The following is an 18374-nucleotide window of genomic DNA, read 5'->3' on the forward strand; positions in this document are numbered from 1 at the left end:
GCGGAGCGGCGGCGGAGAGGCAGGGGTTCGCCCCTGGCCCGGGCGGGCCCACCGCCCTGCTCGCACACAAAAGGCGATCCCTGCTTCGGGACCTCCCTTATCGGCCTGTAATTAATTAAGTGTTTTCACTGGAGCCGTAAGTGTTAGTGAGGTGCGAGTAATTAAAATAATAAGACCTTGTTGCTGGTGGTATCGTTTGAATCTTAATTATTTGGTATCGGCGCTGTGAAATAACCACAATACCTCGAAGAATTGCAGTATTGTTAAATCTTTTGGAAAAGGGGCCTGTAAGGAGTGCAGTTTTTTCCCCTTCCCGCTCTGCTCAGGGAGCTCGCTTAGGTTTGAGCTCCCGGCAGTGGGAGAGGCGAGCCCCGCCGGGATGAGCCCCCGGGCAGGAGAGGCGGAACCGGCCCGGCGGGGCCGCTGTGCCGGCTGCGCTCCCAGGACCCCCGGCACGGCAGCTCCCGGGCTTTCGGCCCCCTGTCGTTGCTGGCACGTGTGTGACAGCGCTGCTTTGCTCCACCTTCCCGGACAGTCGCCTCTTTCCCGGTGCAAGGAAGGGAAAATCTCCATCCCCAGGGCTTGGGCGGATTGCTGCAGATAGCGCAGGACAGGGCAGCGGAGGGTTGTGATGTGTTCCCTGCCTGGGCAACGGAGGAGCGGGAGAGCCGGCAGCACCCGCTGCATCCCGAGCTTCCCAGTAGTGCTGCCGTGCCGGTGTGCTGCTGCCTGTTGCCACTTGCGACCAACTTGGAGTTAGGAACGCAAAGGAGTGGCAGCATGTTTGTGTATGTTTGGCCTGAAATGCTAAAAATGAAAGTGTTGTTTTCAAAATAGGAGAGATTTTGGAAGGAGCAAAACCCCATCAGGTTTCGTTTTCTCTTGCTGCTGTTTCTGTGTGAATCCCAGCCCTGAATCTACCTGTCAGTGCATGTCATTGGAATTTTTGTTTGTCTGTGATTGAAATACAAAACCAGAACGTTTTTGGATTTCTGGGTAGCTTGACTCAATAAACAGTGTTTTAAATAAAATGCAGATTTAGTTAATTTTCATCTCTTTATGTGTTCTGAAGGAAGGAGAAGGGAAAGTTAAGCATCAAGTACAGTAGTTTTACATACATTTAGATGATTTGGCCTTCAGTAGCTAGAACAATAAAGTTGAATAGTCTGTCCATATTCATGTTTTTGGTTACTGCTGAAACAATGGACTATATGTTTTAAGCTCTTATGTTTACAAGAACTTTGTATTAAGAGTTAAAGACACCAAAGTGCTGGGAATAATGAACCCAAAAAAAAGAGTAGATGTCTTTTATACTGGAGACTGTCATTTCTTGAAGTTCTACGGCAAGGGAAAAAGTCCTGTTTGGATTTTTTTATTCTTTGAAGTCATTCTACCTAGCTAAGGGGAGTATAGCATTTATAAAACTATTCAGTAGTGTTATTAACTAGAGAAATTTATGAGGGTTTAAGTGAGCCTTTGTTGTGCTGAGGGTTTTGGATAATTTGAATCATTTTAAGTAACTGCAAAACCAGGATAACAGAGTTCTTACAATAAGGTAATCTTTCTAGTTGTAACTAAATAGTTTCAGTTGCAGAAGAGTTTTTACCTTCCCTGAATTTCTGTTTTTATGTATTTCTTTAGAGCATACTGTAAAACCTTAGATCAGTGAGAATGCACCATGGCAATGGTCCTCAGAATGCCCAGCGCCAGCTCCAGAGATCCAGGTCCTTCACAGGCAGCGAGGGAGAAGAACAACAGGCAAATTTACCCCAGTCCCCCGCAGCCTCTTTTGCGCCTTCTGCAAGTCCCTCTGCGCCGCAGTCCCCCAGTTACCAAATCCAGCAGTTTATCATGAGCCGGAGCCCGGTGGCCGGGCAGAATGTGAACATCACCCTGCAGAACGTGGGCCCGGTGGCCTCGGGCAACCAGCAGATAACGCTCACCCCACTGCCACTTCCAAACACAACGTCTCCGAGCTTTCAGTTCAGCCCCCAGCAGAGGCGCTTTGAGCATGGATCCCCCTCGTACATCCAAGTCACCTCTCCACTGCCTCAGCAAGTGCAGTCCCAGAGCCCCACCCAGCCTAACCCGGTGCCGGTGCAGACGCTGCCCAACGTCCGGGCAGGCACTCCCGGGCCTGGCCTGGGGATGTGCAGCCAGAGCCCGACCAGAGGATTTGTGGATGCGAGCGTGCTCGTGAGACAGATCAGCCTGAGTCCTTCCAACGGCGGGCACTTTGTGTACCAGGAAGGACCGGGAATTGCACAAATTGCTCAAGGAGCTGCTGCACAAGTGCAGCTTCCATCGTCTGGGACGCCTGCCACGGTGAGGGAGCGCAGGCTTTCGCAGCCTCACTCGCAGTCTGGGGGCACCATCCACCACCTCGGGCCTCAGAGCCCCGTGGCCAGCGGGGCAAATATGCAATCTTTGACTAGCCCGGGCCACATCACAACAACGAGCTTGCCACCCCAAATCAGCAATATTATCCAGGGGCAACTTATGCAACAGCAGCAGCAAGTGCTTCAAGGGCAGCAGCTGAGTAGACCCATTGGATTTGACAGGACTTCTGGTGGATTGATAGCAGGAGTTGGAGGACCGAGTGCGTTTGGAATGACATCACCTCCTCCTCCCACAAGTCCTTCACGGGCCACTGTGCCACAGGGGCTGTCGAGTCTTCCTCTCACTCCTACAGCTAACACAGCAGTGAAAAAACAACCTAAAAAGTTGGAGGAGATTCCTCCTGCCAACCAAGAAACTGCTCAAATGAGAAAACTCTGTTTGGATCATCACCACAAGCAGATGGAAATTCTTAAGGAAACTTTTAAAGAATGTTTGATTGAACTGTTTTTCCTGCAACATCTTCAAGGGAATATGATGGACTTTTTAGCTTTTAAGAAGAAACATTGTGTTCCTCTGCAAGCATACCTGAGGCAAAATGACTTGGATCTGGAGGAGGAAGAAGAGGAAGAGCAATCTGAGGTCATCAATGATGAGGTAAGAAACTTTTTTGGAATAAAATCGTAGATGAAGTTGTAGCACTGGGATTGTGGAGTATTAAAAAATGTGATAGCACATGAAAAATAATTTCTTCTTGATGAAGTATGGCAGTTTTGCATAAAATAGTTGGCCTGAGAGAATGAACTTCTGCTGGGTAGTGTGATTTGATGGGTCAGTTTGAGTGTGCTGTTAGACTTAGGGATTTAAAATAAAAGAATAAGAAGTGAAAGGAGCTTTCACTGTCCTAGTTGCACACAAAGATGGTATTAGTGTGGAAATGGTTTTAAGCTCTTGGAATGGTTATAACTAGGAATTATAGTTTCAATTTCACTTAACTAGACTTGGACAAACAAAAAAGAATGAGCAAAAGCATTACAAGAGGTTAGCCTGACTCATTTGACTTCTAACCATAGATGTTACTGAAGTTCAGTGTTGCTGCAGCCAACAGAAGGTGTGAATTAGTCTAATTAGTGAGAGAGAGCATGTGTAAAGGTCCACAGACACGCTTTAGGTTACTTAGGCTGCCCTGGAGCTCTGTGTATGCATTGCTGTCTAAAGGATTAACAGCCAGCACTTAACAGACTGGACATTGACAAGTTCACTTTGTTCCTTATGCAAAGGTTTAAATTACTAACTAGCTTGAATTCACTGTTTATTAATGGCAAAGAACTTGAAAGAAGCTTGCCACAAACAGGTGCTGTGCAGCTTTTCCTGCACATTTGTACCCATCTGTGGGTGCTGGAGCACTGGCCTGGTGCAGAGCCTGCCCACAAGCCAACATGGCAAGTGGTTGCAGCAGGGTAGATAGAACTTCAGCCCCTGCACCACTTGGCACTCATAAATATCCTCTAAAATTTGTGAAAATATCTATGGATATGTAGTTGCCAGTTTGTAGAAGAACCAATACTATGTAAAGAACCTTGTGTTGCTTTGAATATCTTTTGGAAATGAGTGCCTTCGGTGAAATTTGATGACTCTTAGGTATGAATCACTAGCAATCATCTTAAACCCCAATTCAGTTGGAATTTGTGGGAAATTTTAACGCAATAATGGCTGAAGTTTATTTTATTCATTGCTTTGTTGTCTAAACTTCTTAGTTAGGAAAGATTTATTTCTGCTTGTGACAGTTATTGACAATTTTGAAGGAATAATTTCTTTATATAGTAACATAAAAGCTAGCCTGTTACTGTAATTTATTGACAATGGATATTCAGTATTTTTGTTTCACCTAGTTTGTGTTTTGTCAAATTGTTTAGGTGTTCTTGTTGGGTTGCGTGTTTGTCAGCTGAAATAACCAGGTATTTGTAACTACCATCTGCACACTTGGAGGGATCTTTAGTGGGTGTAAATTGTACAGGTTCATTGAAGTCAGTGGTGCTGCTACACTTTAAATGAGTTGAGGCTCTACCCCTCTGTGTTTCGGGTTGAGAATTTGCTGTACTTCGCTGCCTTCTCGTGGTGGATCCTCTTTTGTTTGTGGAAGCTGCTTGTCCCTGTAACTGCTGGAGAATTTTGCAGAGTGCAACAGCAAAAGCCTTAATGTGTTTTCAAGTGATGAATTCTTCTGAAAGATTAAGACATCTTTTGAGTATGTTCTTTGTATTTTTTTGTCGTCTTCTGTTTTATTTCCCCCTCCCCCTCTTTATCACTTTCTGCTAAAGCAACATGCTTCATCTCTTGCCTGGAAGGTTGATCTCTTTGGGAATTCAAGGGGAGAGTGAATGGTGGCTGTGCTCATTGCTTAAGTAAATGTTGAAGCTCTCTTACGTTCAAACTGTCTGTCATGCTAATTTGTTGTCCGTTAGCAGCAGCAATCATTAAATTTAAAACACACTTTTGTGTTAACTGGATTTAAGAAAACATTTCCAGTGATGAGAAGTCACAATAAACAGTCAAGGCTGTGCTCTGTTCTGCTATAAAAAGTAAGACAGAACTCTAAAAATGGGCTGTGCTCGAAGCAAGCTGCACTGATGGTGGTTTAGTTATTATCCCCTCTTCAGTGAGGTGCCATCAGTACCAAAGGAGTGTGTTGAACAGTTAAAAAAAAGGAAAAACTTTTAAAAAGAAAATGATTCTCCCTTCTTTTTTTTTTCCCAAAATATTTCTCTCAGGTAAAGGTTGTGACAGGAAAGGATGGGCAGACTGGTACTCCTGTCGCTATAGCAACCCAGCTTCCTCCAAATGTTTCTGCTGCTTTTTCATCCCAGCAGCAACCATTTCAGGTACTTTTCAATGGTTCTAAAATGTAGTTTCATCCCAGATTTTTTTTCTTCATTCAGATTTGATATTTCTTAGATGAATTAGAATTTTCCCAAAAGCCCATCCCTTATCATCTAAACAAAACCAAAAAACCTTTGCAGTCTTCAAATGCATCAGTATAACTGAAGCCTTGAGGAAGTTAAAGCTTTGTCTCCAGGTTGCTGGCTTATTGCATTAACTTTCAGCTTGAATGTTTTCACTTTGGTTTGTTTGTCTTTTGTATCCCTAATGCATTTGGTTCATTTGTGCATTCTGCGTAGTGATAATATGGATTCTTTGTCTGTGGCATTGTAATTGTGGATTTCTTCTAAAATTCTTTTCTTTTTTTTTTTTTCCCCTTATGTATTAAAGGTTTTAAATGTGGCTACAGAAGGTTTTGGATTTGCCTTCCCTGAAATGTGTTAAACAACACTACTAATCCTCTGACAGAATTTGTTTTAAATAATTGACTGCTTTCCATTAGCTCTGCTGTAAATGTTGGGAAGAAGAAACAGAAGTGCTTATTTTTATTATAAAGGTCCTTTTTAACAGTTTTTTTCTTTTTTCATGAGGAATGCTGAAGAAAGTCAAGAAATAAATGTGATCATCAGTTAAAATTTTTGTGTATCAGTGATAATGCAACTTTTTGGTTCAGTGTGGTTTTATGCAGCTGCCTTCAACTCTGACATCACCGCATACATGCCTTGAGAAGTAATACACCCTAATTCCATCTGCAACTAAAATATTTACCTTTTAGCTCAATGACATGCTCAGCAGGTGTTGTGAATTACTCTGCTGTACCACAGCAGCTGTACAGTCTGTGCTGCCTTCATCTAGCTTTGGAAATGGGAAGTTAAATGAAATACAAGCTGGGTTGTGTTCCTGCGTGTAACAAATGGGATGTTCCCTGTGATACTGTACAAAGGAGTTGTGTAGTGAAGGGGATTGCACTGAGAGTTCTTCCTTATGGCCAGTACTGGCGTGTCTTGGAAGTCTCCTTAGGTAGTCAGGCTTTATTTAAGCTGTTTAAAATAGCTAATGTTCTATCAGGTTATTTACTGTAGTGATTAGGGTTATCATCAAGCTGTAGCTGCAGCAGTGATGATACTTTTGAAGGTGTTGTACCATTTCAGACCATTTTCAGAGAAATTGGTTCATGCTAAACATGTACAAAACTCTGTGTGACACTGACATTTTAGCACAAACTGCTAACAGAAAGTGGCGTTTCTTTCCATCAGTCTTGCTTTTTGCAACTGTTTATGGAGAAATAATGTGTCCCAATCAGCATCACCATTCAAATCCCAGTGCATAAACGCAGCACTCAGAGTGATTATTGTGTGCATGCTGCATAATCATGACCTCAGGAGAGCTACATTATTTTAATTAAAGTTGGGGCAGTTTTAGTCTAATATTAGTGGTATGTGACTGCAATTTATAAAGACATAACATGTCTGCTCTCTGAAGAGTCTGACCTAAATTACACGGTGATAATGCAGACAGCTAGGAGGCACGTTCTTAAGAAAATGTCAGTCAAAAATCCTAAAGTAGAGATACAGCCTGAAACTGTGAGTATGCAGTCATCCAGAGGGAGTGCAGGTGAAATAAATGGCATTTAATGTGGAGTTTGAGGAATGTACTTTCTTAAACTGATGTCCCAGAAACATCTGATGCAAATGGGACATAAACTGAATTTGTTAGTCAATTCAGTAGCGTTTACAAAATCAGTTCTTGTGGTTTATTTTGAAAATTCTGTAAATGCCCAGGTCTGTGGTGCTCTGCCAGACACTGGCTGTTGGACCTGAAATACGCTGCATGTCTGCCTCGTGAGAAGACAAATATTTGAAAACTTAATCCCTATTGAGTGTGAAATGGCAGTGAACCATGAATATGAGTCAGAGATTCTTAAACCCCATATTTACATCTTAAAGCTGTAGATGTATTGCTGAAGTGGCCACAAATGCCCTCAGAGCAGCAAAGAGATTAAGTGTTATTAATTCATAGCTATTGATTGAGTCTGAGGGGCATGAGATATATTCAGGTCAAAAAGGAGCATTTGAAACCCAGTCATTGTAGGTGATGTTGGCTGTGATTATTAATACCATGCAGTGAAGCACTGAAGATGCAGGATGTCACTGCTGTGATTTAACTCAATATAGGCTGGTGTTTACCTCCATGGATTTAATTTACATTGGTAAAATTTCAGTTAAAATCAGAAAAGAAAATACCTGTGAATAAAGTAAAAGATTCTTATGGGAAATTATTGTCTTTGTATGTTGTCCTAAAAATTTTTCACATTTGCAAACCCATACTGTACCTCAACACGTTTAAGGCTCTCACCTTCAGAAAATTACACTTTGAGAACTAGAGTGCTAAATGAATTCATTTCCTAGGATGCAGAGACTGCCTTACATAAAGTCTGTGTTTGTATTTTCTGATGGAATCTTTTAAGACGTTTTTTTGGGATAGTCCTTATTTTTCTCATGTTAAGTTTCATAGTAGAATATTTGATACAACATGGCCAAATACTGAGGAGAATTTAAAAATGACTTGGAAACTCAGTGAAAGGAATTGGACTTGCACAGACACTGATGGACATTAATAAGTACTTGCCAGTATGCTGAGGCCCAAAGAGTATGAAAATTGTCATGTACACAAATTTGTTTGCTTCAGTAATCCTGTACATGAGACTGTCACCTGTGTTTGATGCTGAAAGGATTTTCTGGGATATGTTCTTGCCATCATTGCCAGTATTAAATGTAGTGATTTAAAAATAAAAGTTTGAATGTGCTGTGTAATCTTACTGAAGCTAAATTCCAACTTGCTGAATCAGAGCCCAGTGATTCCTTTTGCATCTCAGTATCAAAAATGCTCTTCCAGGCTTCTTAATTCATAGTTTGTGTGCTGTTTATCCTCAGACACAATGGATAGTAATTTCTGATGAGCTCTTATGTCACCTTAGCCTTATGGCAATATTGTTTCTCCTCACTGAGTTTATTAATGAAACTCATTTTGCCAGCTGTGCAAACAGGTACAAGTCCAGCTTCTGGAAACCTGTAACTGGAACTTGTGTAACTTGGCTGAGGTTATTTATTCCATCTTCCCAGCTTTCTCCTGAAATATTTCAACAGTAACTCTCACAAAGCTCTATCCTGAGAGTGAAAGTGGTGGAGACTCAAAAAAGCTTAAACTGTTTTCAGGATGAAGATGAATTTGTGTGTTATGATGTTCCACACAGATGTACTACACTAATGAAAATTTCCATTAATTAAAAAAAAAAGTAGCAAAAAATACTGGGCAGGTTTATTTTTTACATATCCCATTTTCCTGAGTTTGGTATCTCTTAACAAAATGTAGGTGTGCATTATATATAACCAACTTCATCACTGTAAAATTTAAACACAACGAAGAGTATCTGTGCATTGTGGACAACTAAAACTTCATAGCAGATATTGAATGAGTCTTGTTTCCTTTGTTGTACAGCTGTTCTGAAGGACTCGTTCTGTGCTGGCCTCCTTAGATCCGTATGTAAATTCTGTCCTGGTGTTAGACCATCTGCAGATTGAACTTCTGTGATTTGTTTTCTTTTCCCTGTAGCAAACGCATACAGGGACTCCAGGGACGGGGACTGTGAGCACCATAGAGATTGAAGCTTTTAAGAGACAGCAGCAGGCCCTTGCACCAGCAGGTATGTTCCACAGGCACAATTCCACTTCAGTTCTCTTTTCTTTCCTTTCCAAACAGTGATTGGAGCCCACTGTTCTGTAACTGTTGAAATACATTTTTGCCTCACCTTGGGAATCGCCAGATCCTTAGGACTATCTACTGTGACTGGTGCTGTGAGAAGAGTGCACTCCACTCCCAGTAGATAGGCCTGGATTTGTCAGGCATGGAGACATTGTTAGGTTGATTGTTCTGGCTGAGAAGATTGGAGATGGCCACCTTGAAGTCAGAGGGACTCTGCCCCTGGAACATGTTCTTCATAAATGCTACACATGTACAGTAGTCGTAGCTTTTGGAGCTGATGTTGGAATCATGTGTAGTAGTTTGCTTTGTGAAATTGAACCCATTCCATTATACCATGCCATAAATGGAATTTGAATATCACAGATTCGTCTAAGAGACCACGAATTGAAGTGGGCCGTCATGGGATGGTTTTTCAGCACCCGGGTGTGGCTTCAGGAGTTCCTCTTCAACAGCTAATGCCAACGGCACAAGGTACTGTGTCACCACATGCCAGTTGCACATTAATTTAACAAGGAGATGTTGGTGATGGGACTAGAAACTTGGGCTTCCGGCCTGCCAAGATCCTAGTCCCACCACACACTTCTCCATGTAAATTAATACTTGGTATGCAATGCCTGGTTTGTTTAAGGAGCTGAGTGACGGGCTCCAAAGGTGCATGTGGGCATGGAAATACGTCACAGGTGCTGATGCAAAATGGCCAATCTGAGAATTCTGGAACTGAGCCAATGATTTATGAAAAGGAAACCACCTAATTGGAACATCATGACAAATTTTTATTCATTAGTCATGCCAAGCTTTAGAGTACGTGTTAGAGTGAATGTGTTAAGAACCAAGTAGTATTTAGCCTTGATGCTGTTTTTTTAGGTTAAATTCCATTAGCTCACCAGTCCTTTTTTTTGAGTATACAACATTTAGAAGACCTATAATGACATGCTCTTTTATAGTTGCTGTGCTCCAAATTTTAGTTACAGTCCTGTGCATGAGCTACTTTGTTGTTTATTGTAATGGTGATCTATTTTGTGATTGTGATGTGGTATTTTCAAGTGATGGTGTCTTGTGGCAAAGTAAGTAACAAAACCACTCTATTCGCAGTTGATTTCCTCCTTAAATCAACAGAGAGCATTGGACATTTTAATCTCATCTGTGCCGTGTCTCCTCTTGCCCTGCAGGTGGAATGCCTCCCACTCCCCAGACGGTGCAGCTGACGGGGCAGAAGCAGAGCCAGCAGCAGTACGACCCCTCCAAGGGCCCTCCGGTGCAGAACGCGGCCAGCCTGCACACGCCGCCGCCGCAGCTGCCAGCGCGCCTGCAGCCCGCCAACGTCCCCATGGCGTCGCTCCCGGCCACCCTGCAGCTCCCCCAGCAGCAGCCACAGCTCCTGGAGCCTCCAGCCCAGCCACAGATCCAGGTGAAGATCCAGCCCCAAAGTGTGCCCCTGACGGCCGCTCCGCTTCCAGCGCCGCTCCAGCAGCAGGTGCCACCAGCAATCCACGTGCAAGGACAGACGCCCAGCCAAGTGTCGCAGCCTCAAGCTACGATACAGCAACAGGTATGGGAGTGTTAGTGGGGTGGCAATGTGTTTGTTTCCATGGCCAGTAAAATCTAAGAACACTGTCTTCATTTTTTAATTCCACTGGACACTTAAATCTTTTCCTTGTAGAAATGCAGGTGTACGTTTGTTATTAAATTAAAGTCTCCATTATGTTCTGCTGTAGTGTAGACTAAGTATTGAATCCTCAACTCATCAGTAACCAGTGTGTTTCTTGGGCAGACTGTGACTCTGACACGACCACCTGCGGATCCTGCTCAGAGTTCTCAGCGTCTTGCGGCAAATCCACTGCCACCTACCTCATCCATTGCTCCAGCAGCGATCCCAGGCACAACACCGCCTTCTCCATACCCAGTGCAAACGAACAGGACCTCTCCAGCAACCAACAAGTCCCTGTCTCCCATTGCATCCAAGCCTCCTGGCTTAGCAGTAGCAGCAGCAGCACCTAAAACACAAAGTCCAGCTCAGAATGCAGCAGTGTTGCCACAGGAAAACTCTCAAGACAAGCTGGCTGAGCAAGTAAAGCTGGTAAGATGTTTTCTGTGTCCTGCTTTTACACCTTTTCTTTTCCTGTCAGTTAGTTTAATGAAGTAGGAGCAGTTACTGTTTTCCTATGATTCTACAACTTCGCATGCGTTCTGCAGCTTCATTGTCATTCTCTGTACTTCTTTTCAAGGAAAATCAAATCCATCAGCGGATAGCAGAACTGAGAAAGGAAGGTTTATGGTCCCCCAGGCGACTGCCTAAACTCCAAGAGGCTCCAAGACCAAAATCCCACTGGGATTATTTGCTGGAAGAAATGCAATGGATGGCAACTGATTTTGCCCAGGAGAGAAAGTGGAAGATGGCAACTGCTAAGAAGGTACTTGAAAAACATTTTTTTAGCTCAGAACAATCAATGTTGATGTGACTCTCTTTGGCAGCAAAGCTATTGAGATATCTTTTGCTACAGATAGAAGTGATGGAAAGATGAGGTGCTAACTTTTACCTTTAAGAAATCATGTTGTCAGTTTTGGATATGGCATCTGAGACAGACTGGATAATTGTACAGATTGTGGATGCAAATAACAGTTTGTGGATTTTATTCCTCTGGAAATCAAATAGCTTGTTTAGGGACCCACTCAAGATGTTGACTGGGTTATATTTAAATAAAAGATAGAGTTATCATGCCTGTCTCACAAATGAGTTATTTCCTCTCAATGAAGAGTAAATGTAGAATTTTGTAAATAACTTCCATTGGGTGTGGTTGTCTGTCTAGTTCTTTTTTCTTAATCTCAGAGAGAAATAAGAGTAAAGAGAGCAGTAAGAACATGGTAGAGAACTTTTTCCATAAGGAAAGAGAGCAGCACAGCAAGAATACAGTAGTGGAATGAAAATTCGTATGGTGTGAGATGAAATATATAAAATCTGTTAATTTACAATGAGCAAGGGTTTTCTATGGATACCAGCAATGTTGCATCTTTTTTTGATACATTTATGACCAGTTTAGGATAATGAAGAAGCAACTGAAGGACATTAGTTTAAATTGCCATGTTGTTTTTTACTGTATGTTCTGAAATGATGGAAACTCAGCAGCAAAGTATTTAAATAAGTGTATTGTTGTGTGCAACAAACATCTGCATTTTGAATATAATTTAAATCTGGATTTCCATTTGTGGCCAATGGTAGGTTTTTAAGAATAGGAGAAACAGGAAGGGCAAATGTGAAATGATCCTTCCCCTGGCACTATGCTTCAAACTTCTGGAAGTCAATGTTTTAGGGACCTCCTGAGCTAAAGGTTGCAATCAAGTCAGTCTTAACAGCCATTGACTGATCTTTCACTCATGTATGTACACTCTTTTTGAACTCATTTTAGCTTTGGTCTCTGACATTTTGTGGTGTGATTTCTGTGACTTCATATGTGCTGTCTGAAAAAGAAGTTTTCTTTTGTGTGTTTGCTGCTAATTTCAGTGGAATTTTTTCTAATTTTTGTATTCAGAGAGTGAATTAAGAGTTTCCTACTTGATTGCTTGGTTATAGTTGTTGTATTTTTTTTTTCTTTGAGTTTCATGTCTGTTGCTTTACTGGCATGGTAAGAATTAGAAATACTGGAGGTAAGTGCTATGTGTGTAAAGCTATGGTCGACATCTGGCTGCTGATAACCACTATAATGTTAACAAATGCAGTGATATGTATTTTGAAGTAACCTAATCCAGTATTTCATGGCATTTTAGATGGTAAGAACTGTGGCTCGTTATCATGAAGAAAAGAAACTTAATGAAGAGCGAGCTAAAAGGGAAGAACAGAACAAACTGAGGAGGATTGCAGCATCCATTGCTAGAGAAATAGAGTATTTCTGGTCTAACATTGAGCAGGTGAAGTACCCACTCACTAAGACTTGTGTAATTTGTGCTGGTTTTCTCATCTTCACTAGTTTATTTGTAAAATAAAAGTGCTTTACTAGACTTGCTTTACATTTCAGGTTGTTGAAATTAAACTGCAAATTGAATTTCAAGAGAAAAGGAAAAAAGCTTTGAATTTAAAGAGATTTTCAAGGAAAGGTAATTGTATTCCATTTCATAAGAAATACAGTCTGAATTCTGATGTTATTGTTTTATATAATTTCACTCAGTGCAGGCTAATCTCATTGGTAATAAAATTGTGAGTTGCTAATAGGTTGTGAATAGATCTGAGTGATGAGTTATGGGGTTTTTATGTTTTTGTGCTAGATTTTGTTTATAATTCTTGTGTTTTGCTTTGAATACAGTTAGAAGTTCATGTAAGAAATGTAAAATTGCTAAGTGATGAATGCATGCATCAAGTGTAATAATTTTCCAGGTAAGGATACAAAAGAAGACCTTTATTTGGAAAAAGAAAGTGAAATGGTAAGCCTTTCTGTTTTTTGAAAAACCCATCAGATAAGTTTAAAAGTTACTACATATGTGAAAAAGTTTTGGTAAAGGTGAATTTTTTTTTAAGTACATGGTGATGATAAGTAGATTTCACTGTAGTTACTGGCAACTGAATGTTCAGTCACAAGCATAGTTTTTTTTTTTCTGGTCAGGAAGGGAAGTGGATTATCAAGCATAGCTTTTTTTTTCTGGTCAGGAAGGGAAGTGGATTATGGTCGATACATGGCTTTAGTGGCTGTGAATCGTTCATTTTGAGTTTGAAGACCAAAAAGCTGTACAAATTAATTGCCAGACCTGGGCAGGAGTTTCATCTGCAGTAGCCAGGGCTAGACTTTGTGGGGCATGAAGCATGTTTTCAGGTGTTCAGCAGAGATTTATCTGCTGAGAGATGAAGGTGTATGTTACAGAATGGATCAAACTGAATGAAGCTTGGATATCTTTTTCCCTGGATGAAATGTGTGCTAGGAATCCTTGGCTGTGTTTGTGCAAATGGAAAAAAATGGACAAGGGATCTGAGGCCCTGAGCCATCTGTTGTGGCACAGCTGATGCCCATGTGCTGAAATACTCCCCCTCCACCAAGCAGAATGCCTACATCTGAATTTCCTGCTAGGAACAAACCTTAGCATGTGTTATCAGCCAAACTGTGGCCCAGCACTGGCTGTGAGAGTTAATTGGCACAGGCTAAACAATTCTACAGAGTGCACTGGACAGCTGAGACAGTTGTAGGCCTGTGCCATATCCCTGTTTTATTGACTAGTGAAAAAATTTAGTCCTTGAGCCAGCCTAAGTAAAAGTTTTGTATCACAGCTGGACCTGAATGGTTTGACCCATGAGCACTGGAAATGGCTGATTGCACACTCCCATCAATTCAGAAGCAGAGTTTCTGTTTCTCCATGACCAGGGAAGTGCTAATAGGAGTTAACTGTCTATCAGCAAATGCTTTTGGGACTGCAAGGCATGTTTTGTTGTCTTTAAGAACTAACCAAAGCCCCCTGCTTATCTTTGTTTTCTATGATTTTAAATATTATAATTATTTAATGCTAGGGGGGTTCATCATCTGGAAGGAAAAGAAAGGCAAGCACGTCTTTGACTGATGAGGAAGGTAAGTCACTTCTCAAAATTTTGCACCCATAGCATAGTACATGAGTTGAATATTAAACCCACAGGTTTTCAGTCTGTTACTTTCTGGGGGCAGTGCTTTTCACAAACCAAATACCAACCTTCATCTATTTCTTAGAAAGATTAGATAGTCAATTAAATAGTAAATTATCCCTAAAAGAGCTTCAGTGAAAATTTGAAAACAACATTTTCCTTGAAATTATACGGCCATTATTATTGGTGGATTTTAATTCTTTCTGTCGTCATTCCTTTGTTTATCAAGCCTTACTAATGGTCTTGAAGTTCTTTTGAAGATTTTAGACTGAAGTACCCATCTGCTTTGGGTCCTTTCTTGTGATAACAACTCCATCATGTTTCTGACAAAGGAACTCCCCTGTTTAAAGCTACAGAACAACATGTGGTGAACATTGTCAATCACCACTTAACTGCCTTTTGTCCTGAGGCAGAAATGCTTCTCTCCTTATCACTTAAGTACTACATATAGTTGCTTTCAGATTATCTTATTTTCCATACATGTTTAATTCTTTTTAAGTCTTGCAGACATAAAATATTCTCTGCTAGTTCACTTCAGGGCTATATAATTACAAGCCTCCTGAATTATTATACAATTTGAATTCCAAGATGTGCATTTGTTTTTCTTGTAGTTGAAGATGAAGAAGAAACAATTGAAGAACAAGAAGCTAAAGAAGGAAACATAAACCATCAAACTGAATTGTCTAATCTAGCCAAAGAAGGTAGGCATGTGGCTTGGTTCTTTTCTGGGCTGGGCTCTGAAACAACAGCTGGAAACACCCAGCAGTTGTATTTGTAGAGGATTGGAGGTGGGAAATTGAGTGTATCCAGATGTTCAGTCCTGTGTAGTCTGTACTTAGTTTTTTGTGTTTGGAAAGCTGCAGCAGTTTATGGGATGATGATGGACGTCTGTACTTTATAAAGCAGTCCTAGTAATCACACAAGGTCGCTTGAGAAAAAGCAGTTCTCTAGTGAAGCACTGCATTAAAACCTTCCACCAAGACTCTCAACCTGAGTTCTGGGAGTGCATGATAAGCACTTAAAACCAGGGTTGTATCAGATTGAACAGGGACATTTTATCATTTACTGTCTTGAGTATCTCAGAAGGGTTTTGTGACTGACTTGGTAGGTCCGAAAGAGCCCTCAAGTGCTGGTCTTGAAGGGGGGGGTATAAATATTTGAAGATAAGGGGCTTTTAGGGACAGTGCTCTGGCTAGCAGCTCTCTCTCATTAGCAATGTAATTGCTGTGCTGAGCTTGATGTGTGCAAAGTACCCCATAGAGATGTGTCACTTACCCTGGTAAAAGCAGATTTTTAGAGGCAGGCTGCCCATTAGGCTGAGCCTGCCTGGCAATTAACATGCGTTTTCCAAATCTGTTTGGTTGGTCTGTTTGGCAGCTTCGTGGCTGCAGTGAACTGGCCAGTTGGAGGGATTATAACCCTTGGCCAGTCAGCCAAGTTCCTAATGAGAATGTTTGCTGATTGATTGGCCACTGCCAGCATGTACATTCCTAGTTTACCAGCTCAGACAAGGGATCCTGGAGTTGCTGGTTAGAGGAGCTGAGGTACAACTCAGTTTTGAAACTTTTGAAGTCTTGAATTGTCTTCCAACCACTCAGCTGGATTTGATGCCCGTACCTTCCCAACTGGGGGTTTTCTGAGGGTTGTAGGGTGTGTTTGTAATACAGTAAAAAGCAAGGTGTGAGAGCAAACTGCTTGGTGTAATGCCAAATGTTCTCTGTAATCGAGGTTATTAAATAAATACTGCCATCATTCACCTAATAATTACCTCTGAAGTTAACTTCTGATTAGAGAACTGGCTTTATGCAATTGTGAAGAATGTAATGAGATGAAAATTAATAGTATCTATTGTTTCAAGTTTTGGTATTTTAAGACTTAAATCCTTTAATAACCTTCAGCTGAATTGCCTCTGGAAGATCTGGTAAAGATGTATGAAGGTGCCTTTGCAGAAAATTTTCACTGGCCCCAGCCGAAGCCTGACAGTGAAGAGGAGAGCAGTGAGGAAGGTAAATTACTCTTTGTTTAGAAGAAGTTGTGCTGATTTACAAGGTGAAATAAGTTCCTTGGCTCTTCAGGACTCTGTGAAAAGACATTTTGTTCTAGGGGAAAACACATATTGAGTGAATCACATCGGAAATTTCTCAGTTTGTGAAAAGAGGGCAGTGTTTGCCTGTCTTAAAGTGAAGATGTGTGAGATTTTCAAGAACAATACTGAGCCTTAGAAGAGCCTCTCTACACTGAATTAAACAGCACACTTCATAGGTAGATCAGGACTCTGTGAAAAGACATTTTGTTCTATGGGAAAACACATATTGAGTGAATCACATCAAAAATTTCTCAGTTTGTGAAAAGAGGGCAGTGTTTGCCTGTCTTAAAGTGAAGATGTGTGAGATTTTCAAGAACAATACTGAGCCTTAGAAGAGCCTCTCTACACTGAATTAAACAGCACACTTCATAGGTAGCTTTAATTACACCTCTGTTCTGTACTAATGTGATGATAGGTCTACATACTTGAAGACAGGTTTTAAGTAGTATGATAGGACCTCCCTAGAAGCTGTGGAAAAGCTAATGGTCATGTTAGCCTAGCTATTACCACAGGCCTGGGCCCTAGGGTATATCACTGTGTCCTGCAGCCATAGGGAGGAGGAGGAGAGAAGATCCAGCAGGCAGGAATTGTGCAGCAAGATTGATTTATTTAATTATTTTACAAACTCTTTTATAGACTTTTTTTCTTCATAGTCTAATTGGACAAAGGACCAGCCACCCCTTGGGGTGATTGGCTAAAATCCTAAAACACCCATTGTCAAAATATTTTTCTACTGTACCATAAACAAGACTTTCCAAGGTTGCAGGTGGCTTGGTTGTTTACATTCCCTGCTGCCTCTTCTGTGAGAGAGAAAAGTCTCTCACGGACTTAGAAAATAGCAAGAAAATCCTTGCTAGCGGCATTCTACTGTGAATGTCCAGAATGTGTGCATGAACCTCAGCTTAGGCTATCTGCATTTTACTTGAACTAGCTTGAAAATCATAGAATTCCTTTTAAAAGTTAGCTGCCTCCTTTAGACCATGTCTGAATCCTGGTTATTTCAGTTCCTTTGTGTAACTGCTACTGAACCATGTTAGACGCCACTGTAATTTTCCTCTCTCTCCTAGAAATGGAAGACCATATGTCTGATAGGGAAAGTCCCCAGAAGGAAGTTGTCCTCATAGACTCCCTTCTCAGCATTGACCAGTACAAGGGCATGGACAGATCGAGTCCTCCCAAGAAGCACATGCGAGACATAGCGGAAGTCGCTGCTGCAGCGGAGATGTTGTTACCTAAAGGGAGCTCCAGGATAACAACAGCAGTAAGAGTCCCTATTTTCTGCTACTCTGTGTGCTGATGTTTACATAAAGAATGATTCATTTCTTCATTATTTTGTAGCTTTTAGCAAGAAACTGCGTTTGTTTTTTTTTCAAGTTACCTATAGTTTATGCTTTATGCCATGCTCTGTGAATTTAACTCAGGAAAAAATATCATATTATTCACATTACAGGTAAAATACAACACTCCATCACTGTTGTATGGGTCTCTCAGAGAATATCAGAAGATTGGGCTGGATTGGCTGGCAAAGCTATACAGAAAGAATCTCAATGGCATCCTGGCAGATGAGGCTGGGCTTGGAAAAACAGTGCAAATTATTGCCTTTTTTGCCCATTTGGCTTGTAATGAAGGTAAGTTCATTTGGCTAACAGTTTTAGACAGGTACTGGGCCAGCATTATCTTTGTGAATTGTAGCCTAGGGTCACTTTTTTTCCCCTG

General features: G+C 41.3%; 1 protein-coding gene across 1 annotated transcript in view; it reads left to right on the forward strand.

The window, feature by feature from the left end:
* Positions 1–18374, forward strand: part of EP400 (E1A binding protein p400) — a 56835-nt gene that overhangs the window by 9147 nt on the left and 29314 nt on the right. The window contains 15 exon segments of the mRNA XM_017734924.1: positions 1642–2994; positions 5109–5219; positions 8830–8920; positions 9343–9450; positions 10149–10528; positions 10751–11056; positions 11205–11390; positions 12742–12882; positions 12990–13068; positions 13346–13392; positions 14465–14522; positions 15184–15273; positions 16471–16578; positions 17726–17919; positions 18109–18286. Coding sequence (XP_017590413.1) covers positions 1672–2994; positions 5109–5219; positions 8830–8920; positions 9343–9450; positions 10149–10528; positions 10751–11056; positions 11205–11390; positions 12742–12882; positions 12990–13068; positions 13346–13392; positions 14465–14522; positions 15184–15273; positions 16471–16578; positions 17726–17919; positions 18109–18286 — 3400 coding nt within the window. The 5' untranslated portion in view covers positions 1642–1671.

The sequence above is a fragment of the Corvus brachyrhynchos genome, unplaced genomic scaffold (genome assembly GCF_000691975.1).
Source record: "Corvus brachyrhynchos isolate BGI_N302 unplaced genomic scaffold, ASM69197v1 scaffold114, whole genome shotgun sequence".
Lineage (NCBI taxonomy): Eukaryota > Metazoa > Chordata > Aves > Passeriformes > Corvidae > Corvus > Corvus brachyrhynchos.